Source organism: Dioscorea cayenensis, chromosome 5 (genome assembly GCF_009730915.1).
Source record: "Dioscorea cayenensis subsp. rotundata cultivar TDr96_F1 chromosome 5, TDr96_F1_v2_PseudoChromosome.rev07_lg8_w22 25.fasta, whole genome shotgun sequence".
Taxonomy (NCBI): domain Eukaryota; kingdom Viridiplantae; phylum Streptophyta; class Magnoliopsida; order Dioscoreales; family Dioscoreaceae; genus Dioscorea; species Dioscorea cayenensis.
Window position 1 is genome coordinate 2,135,434 of NC_052475.1, and position 16,441 is coordinate 2,151,874.

The window sequence follows — 16,441 nt, forward strand, 5'->3', positions numbered from 1 at the left end:
AGCAAGTAATAATAGACTAAAGACTAGAAGTTTTCTGTGATTTCAGTACCTGATACACAGTGAAACACAATCTCTGCAAACAATGATCAATATGTGGAACATGTAAAAGAAATTGATGTGCAAGAAAATGTACCACATGATAGTTTAAACTTTGTTATTGGTGATGGTAAAAATGACAAGAAAAGTGCAATTGGGAAATCAGATAAGGTTGACTATAATAATGGAAATGGAGCTTTTGATGACAGTCCGAGAATTAGTACATGAAGTAGAGATGCTTGAAAGGGAGTTAAGAGAAGCTGCGGCCATTGAGATATTTGTTTATTCTGTAGGAGCTGCGCATGGGGTTCTCCCTGATAAAGTTGGAGCAGGATGATAGGTATTGACCATAAGCCCGCATGAAATTTTAAGAACCAAGTTTTTTTTTGGTTATTGAATCATATGTGTGGATGGAATGTGTAATATACATAAATGGTTGAAACATATCTGTTTGACAAACAGATGGTTGCTAAAAGAGAAACAGGAAAATTATCTCATTATGTTAATAACAAACGTTGTCAACAAAATTGCTTATGGTTTAAATGGCACTCATAAAAACCACCCCGCTGCCACAGGCCAATATAATTTGTTAAGCCCTGTGGATTTTCTTTTACAAAAACTTATAAGGAAACAGGAAACAAAATCTCGGGTGGTTTGGACGGTTAATCAAGCAGTCAATTTCTGTGACGCATTAACTGCATTAATGTGCTGGAGATGTAATGCAGCCAAGAGTCCTTGCCAGGTTTCTCCAGGACCACCAGCCATCTGAAAGTCCAGAAGCTTGTTCTGCTTCCTGTAGTACTCTTCCAGCAGCTTGCTCTGCTAGATCATAAATGAAGATATATATATATTAATAACTAAGGTCTTCAAACAGAAGAATAATAATCTGTGATACATTTGATTAATGTCATCCAGCCATAGGTAAATTGGAGTGAAAAGAAATTTAAGCGCAGAATGCAGAGAGAAATAAGGCACACAAACCAATTGTCCGAGTCAAAGATGACATTTCCAATATTCAAGAAAGTTGTGTTTAGATGGCACAGTTTGTCTTTTCAAAGGTGATCAGGTTTTGTAATAAAAAATAGTATGCTACGATTACTCAGATTCACATAATCCATGCCTTATATGGCTTATTTATAATTTAAGGCAAGTGATACTGACTACTGGGAACTGATCTATTTGACAATTCAAACCAAAATATTATCTAAAGGGACTTACCAAATAATTTTTAATCGCACCCTCAAACCAAGTACCTGGACCATCTAATGTCAAGATGTGAAGGACTTAATCTAGATGATAGTTGATCTCTTTTTTCCCAATCATGCTAAGACAATGACCGTGAATGGCAGTGCAGGAAATCTCCATTTTGTTAAGAGAATGCGAGCCAAACGTTGCCCATAAAGATGGGCGCATCATATTGCAGAATATTTGATATAGTAATGTTATTTGTACAAACAAGGTTTTCCATATTGACTTCCAAACTCATGGCTAGCCATTAATTCTTCTCTCGCAGATCACCAATTTCACAATCCTGAGATACTTTGAATAGTTATGAGTCGAGGAGTCTGCTAGATATAGCGAAAGTACAAGAGAATACAAAGAAGTAATCCATGGAAACAAAACAATTAGGAGACACATTAAACAAGGAAACTGGTCAGTATATTTAGCCACAGGCCTACATGGCAAGTGCTAAATCTTATGGGTGTATCCACCTTGTCCCTCCTATTTTTAATGCTGAACCCCTGGGGCTCTTCAACTCTACTTGTCATTAACTGCACTACAGCAGTGCATAGGTTTCTAATTCCAAAAAAACCTTAATTGTTTGGACACAATTAACACTTTAGTCTGTCTTATATTTCACATGCACATACAGATGGTACACTCCAACATAAAGATGACCAACATAAAGATGATAAATATATGTTGGTAACACTAATGAACTTGGTAACTCTGCCTCATAAACTATGACTGCAAACTGATTAAATAAAATAAACCGCCAAAACAACCCAAGGTGCAAACATAAACTATGAAGATACTAGGAGATACCTGTTCTGAATACATGCGGAACTTTTCCAAATGGCTTTCCTTCATGACATTGGTGGCAGAGGTATCCAACCGAGAATGCCCTGTTCGTGTTGCCAGACATGGATGGAGGCTTGTAGATTCCAGACTATTCGCATCAAAAGATTTGCCACAGTACGAACAGACATCACTCCCAAAGTGCTTCTTCACCAAGCAGTCCTCCATACACTTGAAATTAACCACCAGGTCAATATCCATAATCTGATCCAGGATCTCCTGCAAAGTAATGCAAATCTTACTGATCAACAAAGCAAAATACAGAATTTATGCCCTTAAAAGAAAAACCCAGATAGGAATGTTACAATTAATAAAACCAGATTGGAGTAAGTTAGCAATCAGGATGAGGCACAAAAAGAATCAAGCACTTGAACACACCTTCGGTCAATGTAATGTAAACATAACAAAGCAAGTTGGCAGCGTATGGACTTTGTGCCTAGAAGAGATGCATGCTTTCATGTCACAGTCACCAACAAAAAAAAATCAAGTAAACAAAAAATAATGTGCCAGTTGAATATAAGCTTCAAGGTCCACGCTTTCACATCACATTGATCACAAAGCATTGAACAAGTAGAAATGCAACAACTACAAACACCATTAAAGAAGACGAACATACAGCTTGGATCCGAGTTCTTGGAATCCCATCAAGAATGAACCCAGTTTCACCTCTGTGGTAACCCTCTTCCAGCCGTTTTGATAACAACCCAAAGATTATGTCTTCCGGGACGAGCTTCCCTCCATTCACTGCATTCGCAATCTACAACAAAGTCAAGAAACACCAAATTAGCAGAAAAAAAAAAAATCCTAAATTTCAATAAATGAGTAATTTTTTTCCATCTCAGAGAAAATACTCTAAAATTTGCAATTAATTGCAATCCACATGGGCGATATTGGCAAAGCAAAACTTCTCCCCGCCAACCAATGGCTCACAAAAGCCCAACAATGATCAGAACGTGAGGTCCACGCGCATCTCTTATGAAATTACAAACATACCCTTCCACACTCGACCGCCGGCCAATGCTTCGTCCACTCCACGAAAACCCACGAAAAACGGAGAATAAAAAATTGAGGCGAAAAACCCTAACCTAAAAATCCCACCTTTCTAATCGGAAATATTCCAATCAACAAAATCAAGAAAATTACTCGATGAATTCAATAAATTAAAGAGAGGAGACCTTCTTGTAAAGCACGGAGCGGGGATGAAGCTCTTGGCGGACAAGGGAACCCATGGAGATATACGGAACATCAAGCAACGCGGCCACACGAGTAGCGTAAACGTGCTTCTGCGCGGCAGGGCTGCCCATGAAGACCCAACGCACGCCCCTCCCCTCCTCCTCCTCCCACGATGCCGTCGCAGGCGCCAGCCGCCTCCGATCCGCAGCCAGCTCTTCCTCCCACTCACTCTCATAGTCATACTCCAGCTGCGCCGCCGCTGCACCATAGAACCGCGGCCGGGGAGCGGCGGGTAGCCGCCGGAAGAGGCATCGGACGGCGGCCCTGTAGATCACGGCCATAGGGGACCCGATCAACGCCGAATGGAGGATGGCGATCAAGAGATCGCGGTTTAACGGAGAAGAGCCGCAAAACAAGGGGGAAATGAAAAAGGGTTTTTGGAGCTTGGAGAGCTCTGGGTTTTTATTGAATTCCAATGGACTAAAATGGACCTTGGTTTGTAGTTAATTACGAAAGTGGCACCTCATCTTGGAAGATTCCATAATAGTCTAGAGAATGATATACTTGATAAATTTTTGAAAATTTCATTTTAACCTTATTAAAAAAAAAAAAAATCCTTCCGTTTGAAGTTAGAAGGGTTCATTTTTAAAATTATTTATTCATAAATAATTTATATGTTAATTTTTAAATTTAATCTTAAAAATTTATTTAAATATATTACTCCCTCTGTTCGTTTTTACTTATCACATTTATCTAATTCACACCGATTAAGAAAATTGAATAAAGTTAGTTGATTACCTTTATTTTATGAAAAATTTCATTACTTTTCAAAACTATCATTTATGTAAAACCTCATTGAGTATATAATTTAATGTTTAGTTGATTATAATTTATTAAAAATTATACAAGTACATTAAATTAAAAGGTAAATTTTAAAAAAATAAGTTAATGCTATACAAAAATTTTAACATGACAAGTACCTATGTTCTTTTTTACTAAAAAGAGATGGAGGGAGTATTCTCCAATGCTAGTGCTATAAATACATAATTTTAATGAACAGAAAAAAAAATAAAAAAACAAGATGTTTATGAAAATTTTAATTTAAAGTATTTTTTACTCTTCGTGAAACAATTAGACTGTGTTTGATTGGCAACATGGAAAATGACTGGAAAAGGAAATTTTTCCATGGAAAATTTTTCAATGAAAAAATTTTACATGGAAAACGAAAAAAGAGTCGTTTGATTGGCATTATTTTCTAGCTAGAAAATCAAAAATTTTCTATGAAAAATTCAAAATTTGTTGTTTGATTGCTCTTATTTTACACGGAAAATGAAACCATTTTCCATAGAAAAACCTCATTTGTTGTTTGATTGCATTAATTTTCTCTGGAAAAAATCATATTTTCCATGGATTTTTTTTTTAAAATTATTAAATTATAAACAGCGCTACGTGGAATTGAATCTTAGCGCTACGTAGAATTGAATCTTACCATCAAAATATCACGGGATCTGTTCACTGATCTGAATAAATTTTTTTAAAATATTATCAAGTTATATAATTTATCTATTTTTTTAAAAAATTTAAAAAAAAAAGAAAAACTTTTCTTTTAAATTTTTAAAAGAAAAGTTATTTTAAATATTTCAATCGCACGTTATCTTTTCATATAGCCCCTTACGTTTTCCCTGGAAAACTTTTCCAGGGAAAAAAGGGCAATCAAACACCGCCTTAAAATAAATTATGTATTTAAATTTTAATAAAATATTAATTTCCTTTTGCCTTAAGAGTTATACTCCCAGATGGGCCTTCTGGGCCCTTTATTAAGGGCCCAATAATAAAAGACAAAAACCGATATTTTGTTTAAAATTCCGAATTAAAATAAATATGTTTAAAATTTAGTGGTTAAAATGAATAATGACCTAAATTTTAGTTGTTATTGATTTTTTTTATTATTTTTAAAGGTGAATAATAATTTGATTTTATTTTTAATACTAGTTTTAAAGCTATCTTAATTATTTTTATATGATTAGTTTGAGAGAATCCTATTAGTTAAGCGAATTTTCTTAAATAGAAATTTTTTGTTGCAAATTGCGGAGCTCGATATCATAATCTGCTAATAAAAATTTTAATATGTTAATATTAATTATTTAAAATTATAAAATTCATATATGTTTTTATTAATATTAACAAAATTTTAAAATGATTGACATTTATATTTATCTAAATAAACACTCAATTTAACTTTTCACCATGTCCCTGATTTTTCATATTTAAATTTATTTTATCTTTACGTGCTTACAAGTTACAACTCGCAAATCGTTTAACTTTCCCAAATCTACAAACATATTAGTATTAAATATCACCGAAAATTAGTTTCAAATAGACTAAAAAATTCTAATGTTTTCAATCAAAATTAGATAAATATAATTTATTTTATTAAACCATTCAAAGTTATTTTTAAATAAAGGGAAAATTACTGTTCACCTCTTGTAATTTTCAAAACTTCCCAAAAACCCTCTCCAACTTTTACACACCCCGGACAACCCTTCCGTTAGAGTTTAACTTCCCTTTTACCCTCTACCGTTCACTTCAAATGGGTCCATGTTGTGAAATCCCATTTTTGCCATTGAAAATGGTGGAAAAAAAAAAAGCTCCAAATCACATCATGTCCAACCTTTTCAAGGGCTTTTTGCTTGCTTTCTGATAGACAATGCCTAGAAGTTGCATTACATCTTGTTCTTCTCCTCATTTCTGCTCATTTGGTTTGTTCGACTTCAGTTCTGCCGGTTTCATAATACGGTGAGAATCTTTTCGTTGCTATCACTTTGACCATTCTGCGGGAGGGTGGGAGTAACAGAATTTATAAACAATGGATGTTTATTATGGAGGGTTTTTGTGGTAATGATAGATGTAAATCTGTTTCAGGAAACGAGTCTGGGAGAAGTTTATCACACCCGAAATATATAAATCGGTTTGTCCAACAGAAAATGGAGTTGATTTCCAGCGTATTGGTCAAGTGCACTCCATCTTCAAATGAGCTGTAGTCGATCTTGTTGTCGAGACAGACGATGTGCCATTGTCGAATCCTACTGAAAATGAGTTCATTTCGTTGTAAAGTTCTTTTCGTTGCAAGCATTTGATGTCCGCGAGTTACATTGCAGCCGCTGCCATAGATCTAGTCACAATCACAGATCTTGCAATGAAACTGTCGCCGACTAGGCATTGTAAATAAGCTAATTCTAAAGAGAAACAATCTGAATTGAGTGGCAACTTTTCATATTTAGACAGATAAACTCTTATTCTTTACAGTGAACGCATTTATTTAAACAGAGACAGTGTTATTGTAAATAGAGAAACTGTAATTTTAAATATTTACACTGATATTTAAACGATAGCTGTTAAATTTAAACAATGAAACTGAAAGGTAAACAATGACACTGTAAGTTAAACAATGAAATGAAACTGAATGGAATTTAACTTGCTTTACAATTGAAAACAAACAAAATTTACATTGAGATATACAAGTCATGTTCTTCTAAAACAAAAACAATGAATTGCATTTGTCCTGGTTTACATTCGAAAACAAAATTTACATTGAGATATACAAGTCATGTTCTTCGAAAACAAAATTTAACCCGCTTGCGACGACCCTCCTTTTTCATGGACGTCGGCTGTCTTACTCTCCCTAAGTATGCGGGAAACATACTTTAATCTTAGGTAAGGAACGTTTGTCTTCGGTAGCCGTAGCTTCTCATCGGCGAGTAATTGCTCGATAAACCGCATGACATAGACGACGCAATCGATGCTTCCTTGTTTTTGTCGTGGGGTTTCCATGTCGTGCACTAGTGGGTACTTTGAGGTCGCCGACTCGCCGAACTCCATATCGACACAAATGTCGAATAGATTCCGCTGTCGAGATATGCAAGTTGAGATTAGAATACTGATTAAATACCAAATACTATTAATCGGACATAATTTATTACAGAACTTACCATGTCCAACACGTCTTTATCGTACCCCGCGCATGAAGAATAATGCATGTATTCTTGTTTATCATTGTCAAGGACAACGACATGGAAGTGGTCATTCATGATTATCGGGAGGATGACAATTTGAACTTCATGCAAGTTGCGCACGGCATCTCCGATCATAGCCATAGTGGTTTCATGTGCGTCGTCCTGCTTTGACATAAACAGCGCCAGCGGTCGTGTGATGGAGGCGCGCTTCTTGTAAGGATATGGCACTTTGTTCAGCGACTTTTGTATTATGCATACGAAAGCGCCCATCACATCATCTGTGACCATCTCCTTCCCCTCAAGCAGAGTGTATAGTTTGTCCCGTGTGGTGCTGACAGCGTCATCCTTCCACATGACAGTGCTGAGGTTAAACGATAACAGATATAATTAAACCATATTGTAAATATTTAAATGATATAGACAATTTTCAAATGATATTATAAATAATTAAACGTTAAATAGATAAATTAAATAATAATATATAAACATTTAAACACTATCATAAAAACTTTAAACTTACCTGTCCATAGGGCAGTTGAGGAAGATCCTCATCAACTTCTGCTCGTATTTGTTAAGACGCGATTGGCCATTTTTTCTTCTTCGGAACAAAGACTTTCCGAGCCGTCTCGTCCCATTTTTGATTGGCCTTGATCATATCTCTCGTTGCTAGGTCGGGGTCTTCAAGCGGCACTGTTGTTGAGCCTTGACGGTGTTCAGCACCAGCAGCATCTTCCTTCGATGCGGGGACGACGATAACATCAACCGCAGACACATCCTTACATGGTTGTTGTTGTTGTGGGATTGTGTCCGGCTCGATCGCGGGACGGTGACAAAGATCAACCGCAAAACACATCCTTACATGGTTGTTGTTGTTGTGGGATCGTGTCCGCTCGATCGCGGGACGACGACAGTATCAACCGCAGACATATCCTTACATGTTTCTTCTTGCTGTGGGATTGTGTCCCCGCTCGATGCAGATCGTTTGCATCTACGGCCACGCCACGCAGCAATGCATTCAACGATCTTCTCAACCGTGGCCATGGCAACAAAGATCAACCCGGAGACACACCCTTAGCTTGTTCTTGTTCTTCAGGGATTGTGTCCATCTTTGATGCCGCACTCTCAGCCGCCGGTTCCACCGGGTCGGGGATTTCGTTAACAAGAGAGTAAACTATCTTCTCAACCGCGGCAATGGCAACATCATCTACGATCTCCTCCACCGTCACGGCCATGTCATCAACGACGACAGACTCAGTAAAAACATCAGCCGTCGATGGTGTTGCTATTGTTTTATCGTCAGCCGGCGGTGGAGATAGAGGCAGTATTGTTCTCCTCTTTTTCGCAAGTCTCTTCGAATGTGGCCGTTTTGGAATGGCCACCCGATGATGTCGTCGTCGTCAAATTCTGACGCCTCGTTGTCCCGGGTGCTTCATTTCTTTGGAGGGACGGCGCAGTCGATTGTGAACGTCCTTCCAGTGCCTTAACCTGAGCGACAAGCCGAGGAAACTCGGTCATCAATAATTGGCACGCATGCATAAGAGTTACAGTGACATCTTCGCCTAGTGCCGTCGGTGGGGTTGCCACGGTCGGAGGGGCTGCCACAATCGGGGACCGCTGTCGTGGGTCGGGGGTTGTTGCAATCGGGCGGGGTAGGGGAGGGCTTCTCCCGGCTCGAGGAATGCGTGCGCGTAGTAGGTCGGAAGTAGGAGAAGCAGGCCGAGCGCGAACAATAGAGGTCGCCTCTCATCCCCGCCTTCGAGCAAGTGGTTCCGGAGCAATAGCATCCATCCGTCGGTTGGCCCCAACAAATATTTTTTCTTTAGCATTCGCCGGAACCAGATCAGGAAACTAACATATGTAAACCAAACATTTTCAGCGAAATGATTCAGTTTAAACTATAAAAACTATATTTAAACAGAGTTTTTATATATTTAAACATTATAGAATATATTTAAACGGAGAACAAAATATTTAAACCTTTATGAATAAATTTTAAACTGTAAATAATAAAGTTAAACGCTAAATAAAATGTTTAAACATTAAAGACTTCTGTTAAACATTGTCCATGATTTATTACCTCTTTTCCTTCGAGCGATAACAAGCCGATTTCTAAACAGAGACAACAAAATTTAAACTGTAACATCTCATTTCTTAAACGTAAACCTCATTTGTAAAACTGCAACCATATCAAATGAAAGGGGAAATGTACATTATAAATATTACACAAATCATAACAATCGAAAAAACTATTTCGATAGTGTATACAGACGAAAATGCAAAACAAAACAAAACCTAGCCGAGAAATTGCCCTGCAGACTAACAAAACCCTAGCTGAGAAATCCCCCTGCAGACTTCAATATCTTCCAACAAAAACAGAAGCACAAAACAAAACCGAAAAATCTTTCTTTGTAACAGAATAGTTAATATAAAACCATACTCAATACCTTAGATTGCAAACTGATGAAATGCCAACTACTTGCACGGGAACTTCTCCTTCGAGATATCGGTGGAAAGGGAAAAGCTGAAATTACAGAGGCTACGCCAGTAAAGACAACTTCGGAGACAACTTCAGAAATAGAAAAGCTGAAGACGAGAGTTGAGAAAAAACTCCATGTATACGGCTCTAGTAAATTACCCTACGGAAAACCTCCCACTTCCTCTCAAACCGCCGAAATGGCTGCAGCCACGACTCCCCATGCAAGGGCATTTTTGTCCATAAAATTTGAAAATCACTCCGTTGACATCCGTTATATGCTTTGGGGGTTTGAAAACCATATAATTTAAAAGGAAGGGGTTTTTAGGGATTGCAAAATTAATGGGGTGTTTTTGGCAATATTGCAAACTTAGGGGTTTTTTTTTGGCAATTTCCACTTTCTTTTTTAAAAAATTTAGGTTTGGTCCTAAATTTTATGTTTTAAAAAAAATTATATATAAAACTGTTTTCATATTAAAAAAAAAAAATATATATAAAACTGTTTTCATATTTAAAAAATAAAAAAAATTAGTTGCTGGCTATGGGGTTCGAACCCATGCGCACTTCTGTGCAGAAGATCTTAAGTCTTCCCCCTTAACCACTCGGGCAAACCAGCTCAATGTGCAATTTCGATGCTTTTATAAATATATTAATAATTAAATTTCATAATTAAAATTAAAAAAATTGCTGGCTATGGGGTTCGAACCCATGCGCACTTCAGTGCAGAAGATCTTAAGTCTTCCCCCTTAACCACTCGGGCAAACCAGCTTTTATGAGAAAGGTACATAATAAAATTATTAATTCTTATATAACACTTCCTCAACCATAACTTGCATCATCCGTCAAACAAACAAAGCTCTTTATTCTAGACTCACCTTAGTTGGAAACTATCCATTCCTTTCATTTAACGTCACCAATAAAAAAAAAAGCAAGAGTTAAAAGGAAGTCACATGATAAGTGATAACAAAAGCTATCACATTCAAGTTCTCTATTACAAAATAAGTAAATAAATAAATAAATAAATATACTTATTTATATTCATTAAAAATCGGATTGAGGCAAAAAGATTTATACCCTTGTTCTTTAAAAAATAAAAAGTGAGACAATTAACAAATTTTGAACTCAAAATTTGTTAAAAACTATAATAGTGATGGGTCTCAATTATGAGTGCGGGCTCACAGTTAAAATTTTTTATCTTTGACTGAAAATGCATAAATTTCACACTTAATTATCTATGCATGCAAATTTATGTATATAATATTTGTCACTCTCGGCAAAAAAAAATCGGATTCAGGTTCAACATAACCGAATAACCAGTTAACCCGTTTTGACCCTCAACCGACAGTAGTATCAAGTCGGCATGATAGTTAGCCAATCAGCCGCGAAAACTCCAGACGTTGCTTTCAGTCTTTCATATAATTAACTAAATCACAGCCGTCCGATCTCTTCACTTCCGCCAAATGAACGGCTGATATAAACACCGGTTCCCCACAGCGTACGCTTTCACGCGTGACATTGCTCACTTGTCATCATGTGATCTCCGCTTTTCATGCAATTTTAAGCAACTGATTTAATTAGAATTAAATAAAAGGACTTTTATGTAAAAACTAATTAAATATTTAATATTTAAAGGGGGTATTTGCAATATTCTCATTCTATTATTTAATTAATTGAAAAAAATAAACTTCGATTCTATAAATAATAAACAAGAGATTCGGTTTTTGTCCCTCCTTCGCTTTCTCTCCTCCAGTGGATAAAATTAGCTCTTTTGCCCCGGCGATCGAGAAACCCTAGTTTTGCGGGTTGGAGAGGAGGAGATCTTGATCCATTTGAGGGTTCATTGATGGAATCCCGGTCTCGATCTCTTCTCCCGAGCCGAATGAAGCCTTCCTTGGATAATTGCGTGATCATCTGGTGGTTTTGATTGCATTGTGGTAAAAGAATGGTCATTCGGTGTTTTCCTAGATTTAATTTGGGGTTTTTTTTTGAATTTTAATCCGGAATTGGTTGTTTTTAATTCTGGTTTGCAGATGATTATGTAATTTTGGAAGGAGGAATGGATAATGCTGAGGTTGAGGAGAATCTGTTCGCTGCTGGCGATGCAAAGGTATACGAATTTGTTTTTTGATATATGAATTGTGGTATTGAATAATTTTTTTTATTTTTGTTTCAATTGATTCACAGTTGAAGAAATTCAATGACTTCCTAATATTTTTGTTCATCTTTGATGTTGAAGGTGTGATTCATATTGATATTGAGTTTAATTTTGGCATGTTTGCATATGCAGTTGCATGCGGAGATGTGTGGAAAACTTTCTGAGTTTGTTTCAAGAGTTTTGGAGATTTTTCCAGTTTTGGAAGCAGCTAGACCACGAAGCAAGTCTGGTATCCAAGCATTGTGTTCATTGCATGTGGCTCTTGACAAGTCTAAGAACCTCCTCAGGCACTGTTCTGACTGCAGCAAACTATATTTGGTGAGTTTTTGGTCTCAGCTCTTTGTCTATTCTGGCAAGATAGATTTTTAGGATTGTTATTAAAGGGAATTTGGTTAAGAATGATAGGAAATTGGCTTTTCTAGTTCTAAGTAGTCAATTTTAGTTGGCCAACTAGCTAGATTTTGACAAAACTTGTCAATTTCATGTAACTCTCTATCGGCCCATTGATGGATATTGAAGTAATTGTTCTTTGTTGAGAAAAACAGAATGTCTATTTTTTATGAAACTTAAAAAATTCAACAAATGTCAATTTTCAATAAATGTGACATCGACCCCCTTATTCCGTTCAATTTTTTACCATACCATTGTTATGTGTTATAGACATTTCATGTATGAACTATGCAATTGGAACTGAGATTAGTCCTCATCTCAATTTGACTTTTTCTGGAGAACGGATGATCGCAAAAATTTAAGAATTTAAAGAGATAGACAGTAATATTTTACCAGAGTTTTTGCTACTGGTATCCACATTCAGGATTCTGATCATGTTATTTTCTTTCTGTAAATTTTCTGCTGCATACTGTCCCTTATTCTCATATATGATTTTAATTTACTAGGCTATAACTGGAGACTCCATCCTTCTGAAATTTGAGAAGGCAAGACTTGCCCTTGTGGAGAGTCTTAAGCGTGTTGAAGACATAGTCCCGCAAGCTATTGGCTGCCAGGTACCGCTATTTGTCTTGAATTAATTGTTGAGTATACATAAAAGATTTAAACTTGCGTAGAGACCTTTTTACACTAATGAGTGGTTTTCAGAACCAAATTAGGTCATCACCTTCATATAAAGTTCAGAAGCCTACATGAATAATATTCCTGATAATATTCCTGATTATTATTTTTTAATTGGCAATGATTTTGCATTTGGTTATTTAAAGTCTGCATGATGTCGACTTACCCATTATATATCCTTCTTTTAGACAGTCTTTCATGGTTTTAGTTTGTCAATTGTTTTTTCATCTTATTGTTATTGTCATCCTCTCTATGCCCTTCTCTCTCTTTCATATGCTTTTCACACTGTCTTTTATTGAGTTGAGGTTTTGTGAGCTACGGTTTGCCTTTTATTTTGAGCTGTGGTTTTGTGAGCTACCGTTTTTCTCTTATGCTGATCCTTTCTACTTCATTTGAAACTTGTGCCCATGTGTAAAATTATTTTTTCCCCTTGTTGACCTATTATTATTATTATTATTATTATTATTATTATTATTATTTATTGAAGTGAATAAATTATGATTTTCTTAAATTTCAGAAGGAATTTACTAACCTATTATTTTCAATCAATGATGTTGGGAGGATAAGTATCCTTGTATTCAAGTTTTAGTTTTGGGAAACAGCACGCTCATGCTCATTTCCCTTATAGCATCATGCTTTAGAAGGGAATATGGGTGGTTTGGGATTTTTTGTTATTCTTTAACCCTTCAGTTTTAGTGACTGGAGTGCTGAAGTTTTACACAACCTGTTACAGATTATGAATATTGTTCTTGAGCTGGAAGGGACAGTTCTTACATTGGATGAGTCAGAGAAGCAGGTTGGAGATGAAATCGTCACCTTGCTTCAGAAAGAGAGAAGATTTTCGAGTGACTCTAATGATCATAATGAACTCGAAGTCTTCCACAGAGCTGCTTTAAGACTGGGAATTAATTCATCCAGGGCAGCCCTTACAGAGAGAAGAGCTCTCAAGAAATTGATTGAAAAATCTCGTGCTGAGGAAGATAAGAGAAAAGAATCAATTGTGGAGTACTTGCTATATCTCATGAGAAAATATACAAAGCTTTTCAGAAGTGAGGTAGCTGATGACACTGATTCACAAGGGTCAGGCCCTTGTTCTCCCACTGTACAGGGCACACTCGAAGGTGTTTCCAGCCATGCATGCAAAGGTGGCCAAATCTTTGAGAGACAACTTTCAAGATTAGGTTCTTTCAATTTCAAGCCAATTGGTCTGAAATCAGGGAATGCACCAATCCCCCCTGAGGAGTTGAGATGCCCAATATCCCTGCAGCTTATGTATGATCCAGTTATCATTTCATCAGGGCAGACTTACGAACGTGCCTGCATTGAGAAGTGGTTTGATGATGGACATAGCACATGCCCTAAAACCCAGCAGCAACTTCCACATCTGTCTATAACCCCAAATTATTGTGTCAAAGGTCTGATTGCCAGTTGGTGCGAACAAAATGGGGTCCCTACACCAGACGGTCCACCAGAATCTCTTGATCTCAACTATTGGAGGCTCGCTTTGTCAGATCGTGATCCCACAGATTCAAGATCCACAGTGAGTACTGATTCTTGCAATCTGAAGAGTGTTAAGGTAGTACCTTCAGAGGATAGTGGTGTTATGGATGAATTCAAAGCTGATGAAATGAGCACAATAGAAGACAGCTCTGCCCAGGACAGTCAAGTAGATGAGTTTGAAAAATACGAGAATTTACTAGCTGTGCTGTACAATGACAAATGTAGAGCAAAACAGTGTGAAGTCGTGGAGCAACTTAGGTTCCTGCTCAAGGACGATGAGGAAGCTAGGATCTACATGGGTGCAAATGGCTTTGTAGAAGCACTGGTCCAATTCTTAACCTCATCCATCAATGAAGGAGATACCAAAGCACAAGCAATCGGTGCAATGGCTCTTTTCAACCTCGCTGTCAATAACAACAGGTACCAGCTACTCACATTATGCTCATGCCAGATATATTATGATATATTAAACCAGTCATATACTCATATAGGTGAGTATTTTTTTTTTTTAATAGTTATTTTATATAGTTGTATTCTAACATAGGTCAGGACCATCCTGTGTAAACCTCTGCATATTCATAGCATTGTCCCCGTTAACGTCATCTTAGTTCATTTGCCAAAATTTCAGGAACAAAGAGTCAATGCTATCCTCCGGGATTATACCTCTACTAGAAGAGATGATCAGAAGCACCGGGACGTATGAACCAGCAACTGCCCTCTACCTCAACCTCTCCTGCCTAGATAAGGCCAAGCCGATCATAAGCTCAAGCCCAGCCACCCCATTCTTAGTCCAACTCCTCCAATCTGACAGTTCCAAATCCAGCAACATCTGCAAGCATGATGCCCTCTACACTCTCTACAACCTCTCCACTCACCCTGCAAACATCCCTTCCCTTCTAAACTCCAACATCATCAATGGCCTCCATTCCCTCCTCACTGAAACCTCCTCACCATGCTCATGGGCTGAGAAATCTCTAGCTGTTCTCATAAACCTCACATCAAACACCTCAGCAAAGAAACACATAATAACAACGCCAGGACTAATTGGAGGCATTGCAGCAGTTTTAGACACTGGTGAACCAACAGAACAAGAACAAGCAGTATCATGCCTATTAAATCTTTGTGAAGATGATGACAAGTGCTGCCATATGGTTCTACAGGAAGGAGTTATACCATCCTTAGTATCTATGTCAGCCAATGGGAGTACAAGAGGAAAGGAAAAGGCTCAGAACTTACTGAAACTATTCAGGGAACAGAGACAACGTGAATCATCACCGGTCAGGTGTCAGGAACTGACGGTGGAGACACATGGAACATATGATGATAATGTTGGAGTTACAAATGATCTAAAACCATTGCCCAAGTCCAGATCAAAGAGGCTTGGGAGGGCTTTGACTTCTATGTGGAAGACAAAGAATCCTCAGAGTTCTGGGTCTAGGACGCCAAGATAGAGTGTGTAAATTGGTAATTTTGTGAGATGAGAGAGGAGTTACAGCCTAACAAAGGCACAGAGAGTTTGCACCTTTGCTTTGATAGACAAAGGTTGGAAAAGAATGTGGGCTGAGATGAAGAGGACCTTTTAGGTTGGTGCTTGTGAAATTGTACTGTCAAATATAATTTTGATATTAATAACTTTGAATACAAATTTAAACATAAAGCCCGTCTAGCTCAGTTGGTAGAGCGCAAGGCTCTTAACCTTGTGGTCGTGGGTTCGAGCCCCACGGTGGGCGAACATGGTTTTAATGTATATGAAGTTTATGTTTTGCTTAATTTTTCATGTGTGTATATACTAAGCAAATAACCCAAGTATATAACAAATTAAATAATTGAGATCATATAGAGGCAATGCAGGAACTCTCCATTTCGTTAAGAGAACGCGGGCCAATTTTTACCCCCAGGACACATCATATTACGAGCACTAATTTCACAATCCTGAGATACTTT

The 16,441-nt window shown here is 37.2% G+C and overlaps 2 protein-coding genes and 3 non-coding genes across 7 annotated transcripts; 2 read left to right on the top strand and 3 right to left on the bottom strand.

Annotated features, from left to right (window-relative positions):
- Window positions 1–502: 502 nt before the first annotated feature.
- Window positions 503–3,721, bottom strand: LOC120261754 (probable adenylate kinase 7, mitochondrial). Of its 2 annotated transcripts, none has more exons than XM_039269737.1 (4): window positions 3,291–3,721; window positions 2,732–2,872; window positions 2,083–2,334; window positions 503–855 (listed from the first exon to the last, which is right to left on the bottom strand). In XM_039269737.1, the coding sequence occupies exons 1-4, from the start codon at window positions 3,627–3,629 to the stop codon at window positions 703–705; spliced, it is 885 nt and encodes a 294-aa protein (XP_039125671.1). In that variant the 5' UTR covers window positions 3,630–3,721; the 3' UTR covers window positions 503–702. The 2 variants fall into 2 exon arrangements, with proteins under 2 accessions (XP_039125671.1, XP_039125670.1); XM_039269736.1 differs by having other exon boundaries at window positions 503–858.
- Window positions 3,722–10,307: 6,586 nt separating this feature from the next.
- TRNAL-UAA lies at window positions 10,308–10,390 on the bottom strand. Its single transcript has one exon. It is a non-coding gene; the product is annotated as a tRNA-Leu (tRNA).
- A 69-nt stretch (window positions 10,391–10,459) lies between these two features.
- TRNAL-UAA lies at window positions 10,460–10,542 on the bottom strand. The gene has a single exon. It is a non-coding gene; the product is annotated as a tRNA-Leu (tRNA).
- A 956-nt stretch (window positions 10,543–11,498) lies between these two features.
- LOC120262256 (U-box domain-containing protein 7-like) lies at window positions 11,499–15,963 on the top strand. 2 transcript variants are annotated; one of them, XM_039270337.1, is made up of 6 exons: window positions 11,499–11,708; window positions 11,805–11,881; window positions 12,062–12,247; window positions 12,826–12,933; window positions 13,731–14,917; window positions 15,126–15,963. In XM_039270337.1, the coding sequence occupies exons 2-6, from the start codon at window positions 11,831–11,833 to the stop codon at window positions 15,946–15,948; spliced, it is 2,355 nt and encodes a 784-aa protein (XP_039126271.1). In that variant the 5' UTR covers window positions 11,499–11,708; window positions 11,805–11,830; the 3' UTR covers window positions 15,949–15,963. The 2 variants fall into 2 exon arrangements, with proteins under 2 accessions (XP_039126271.1, XP_039126272.1); XM_039270338.1 differs by having other exon boundaries at window positions 15,106–15,315.
- Window positions 15,964–16,154: 191 nt separating this feature from the next.
- On the top strand, window positions 16,155–16,227 carry TRNAK-CUU. Its single transcript has one exon. It is a non-coding gene; the product is annotated as a tRNA-Lys (tRNA).
- Window positions 16,228–16,441: the final 214 nt, after the last annotated feature.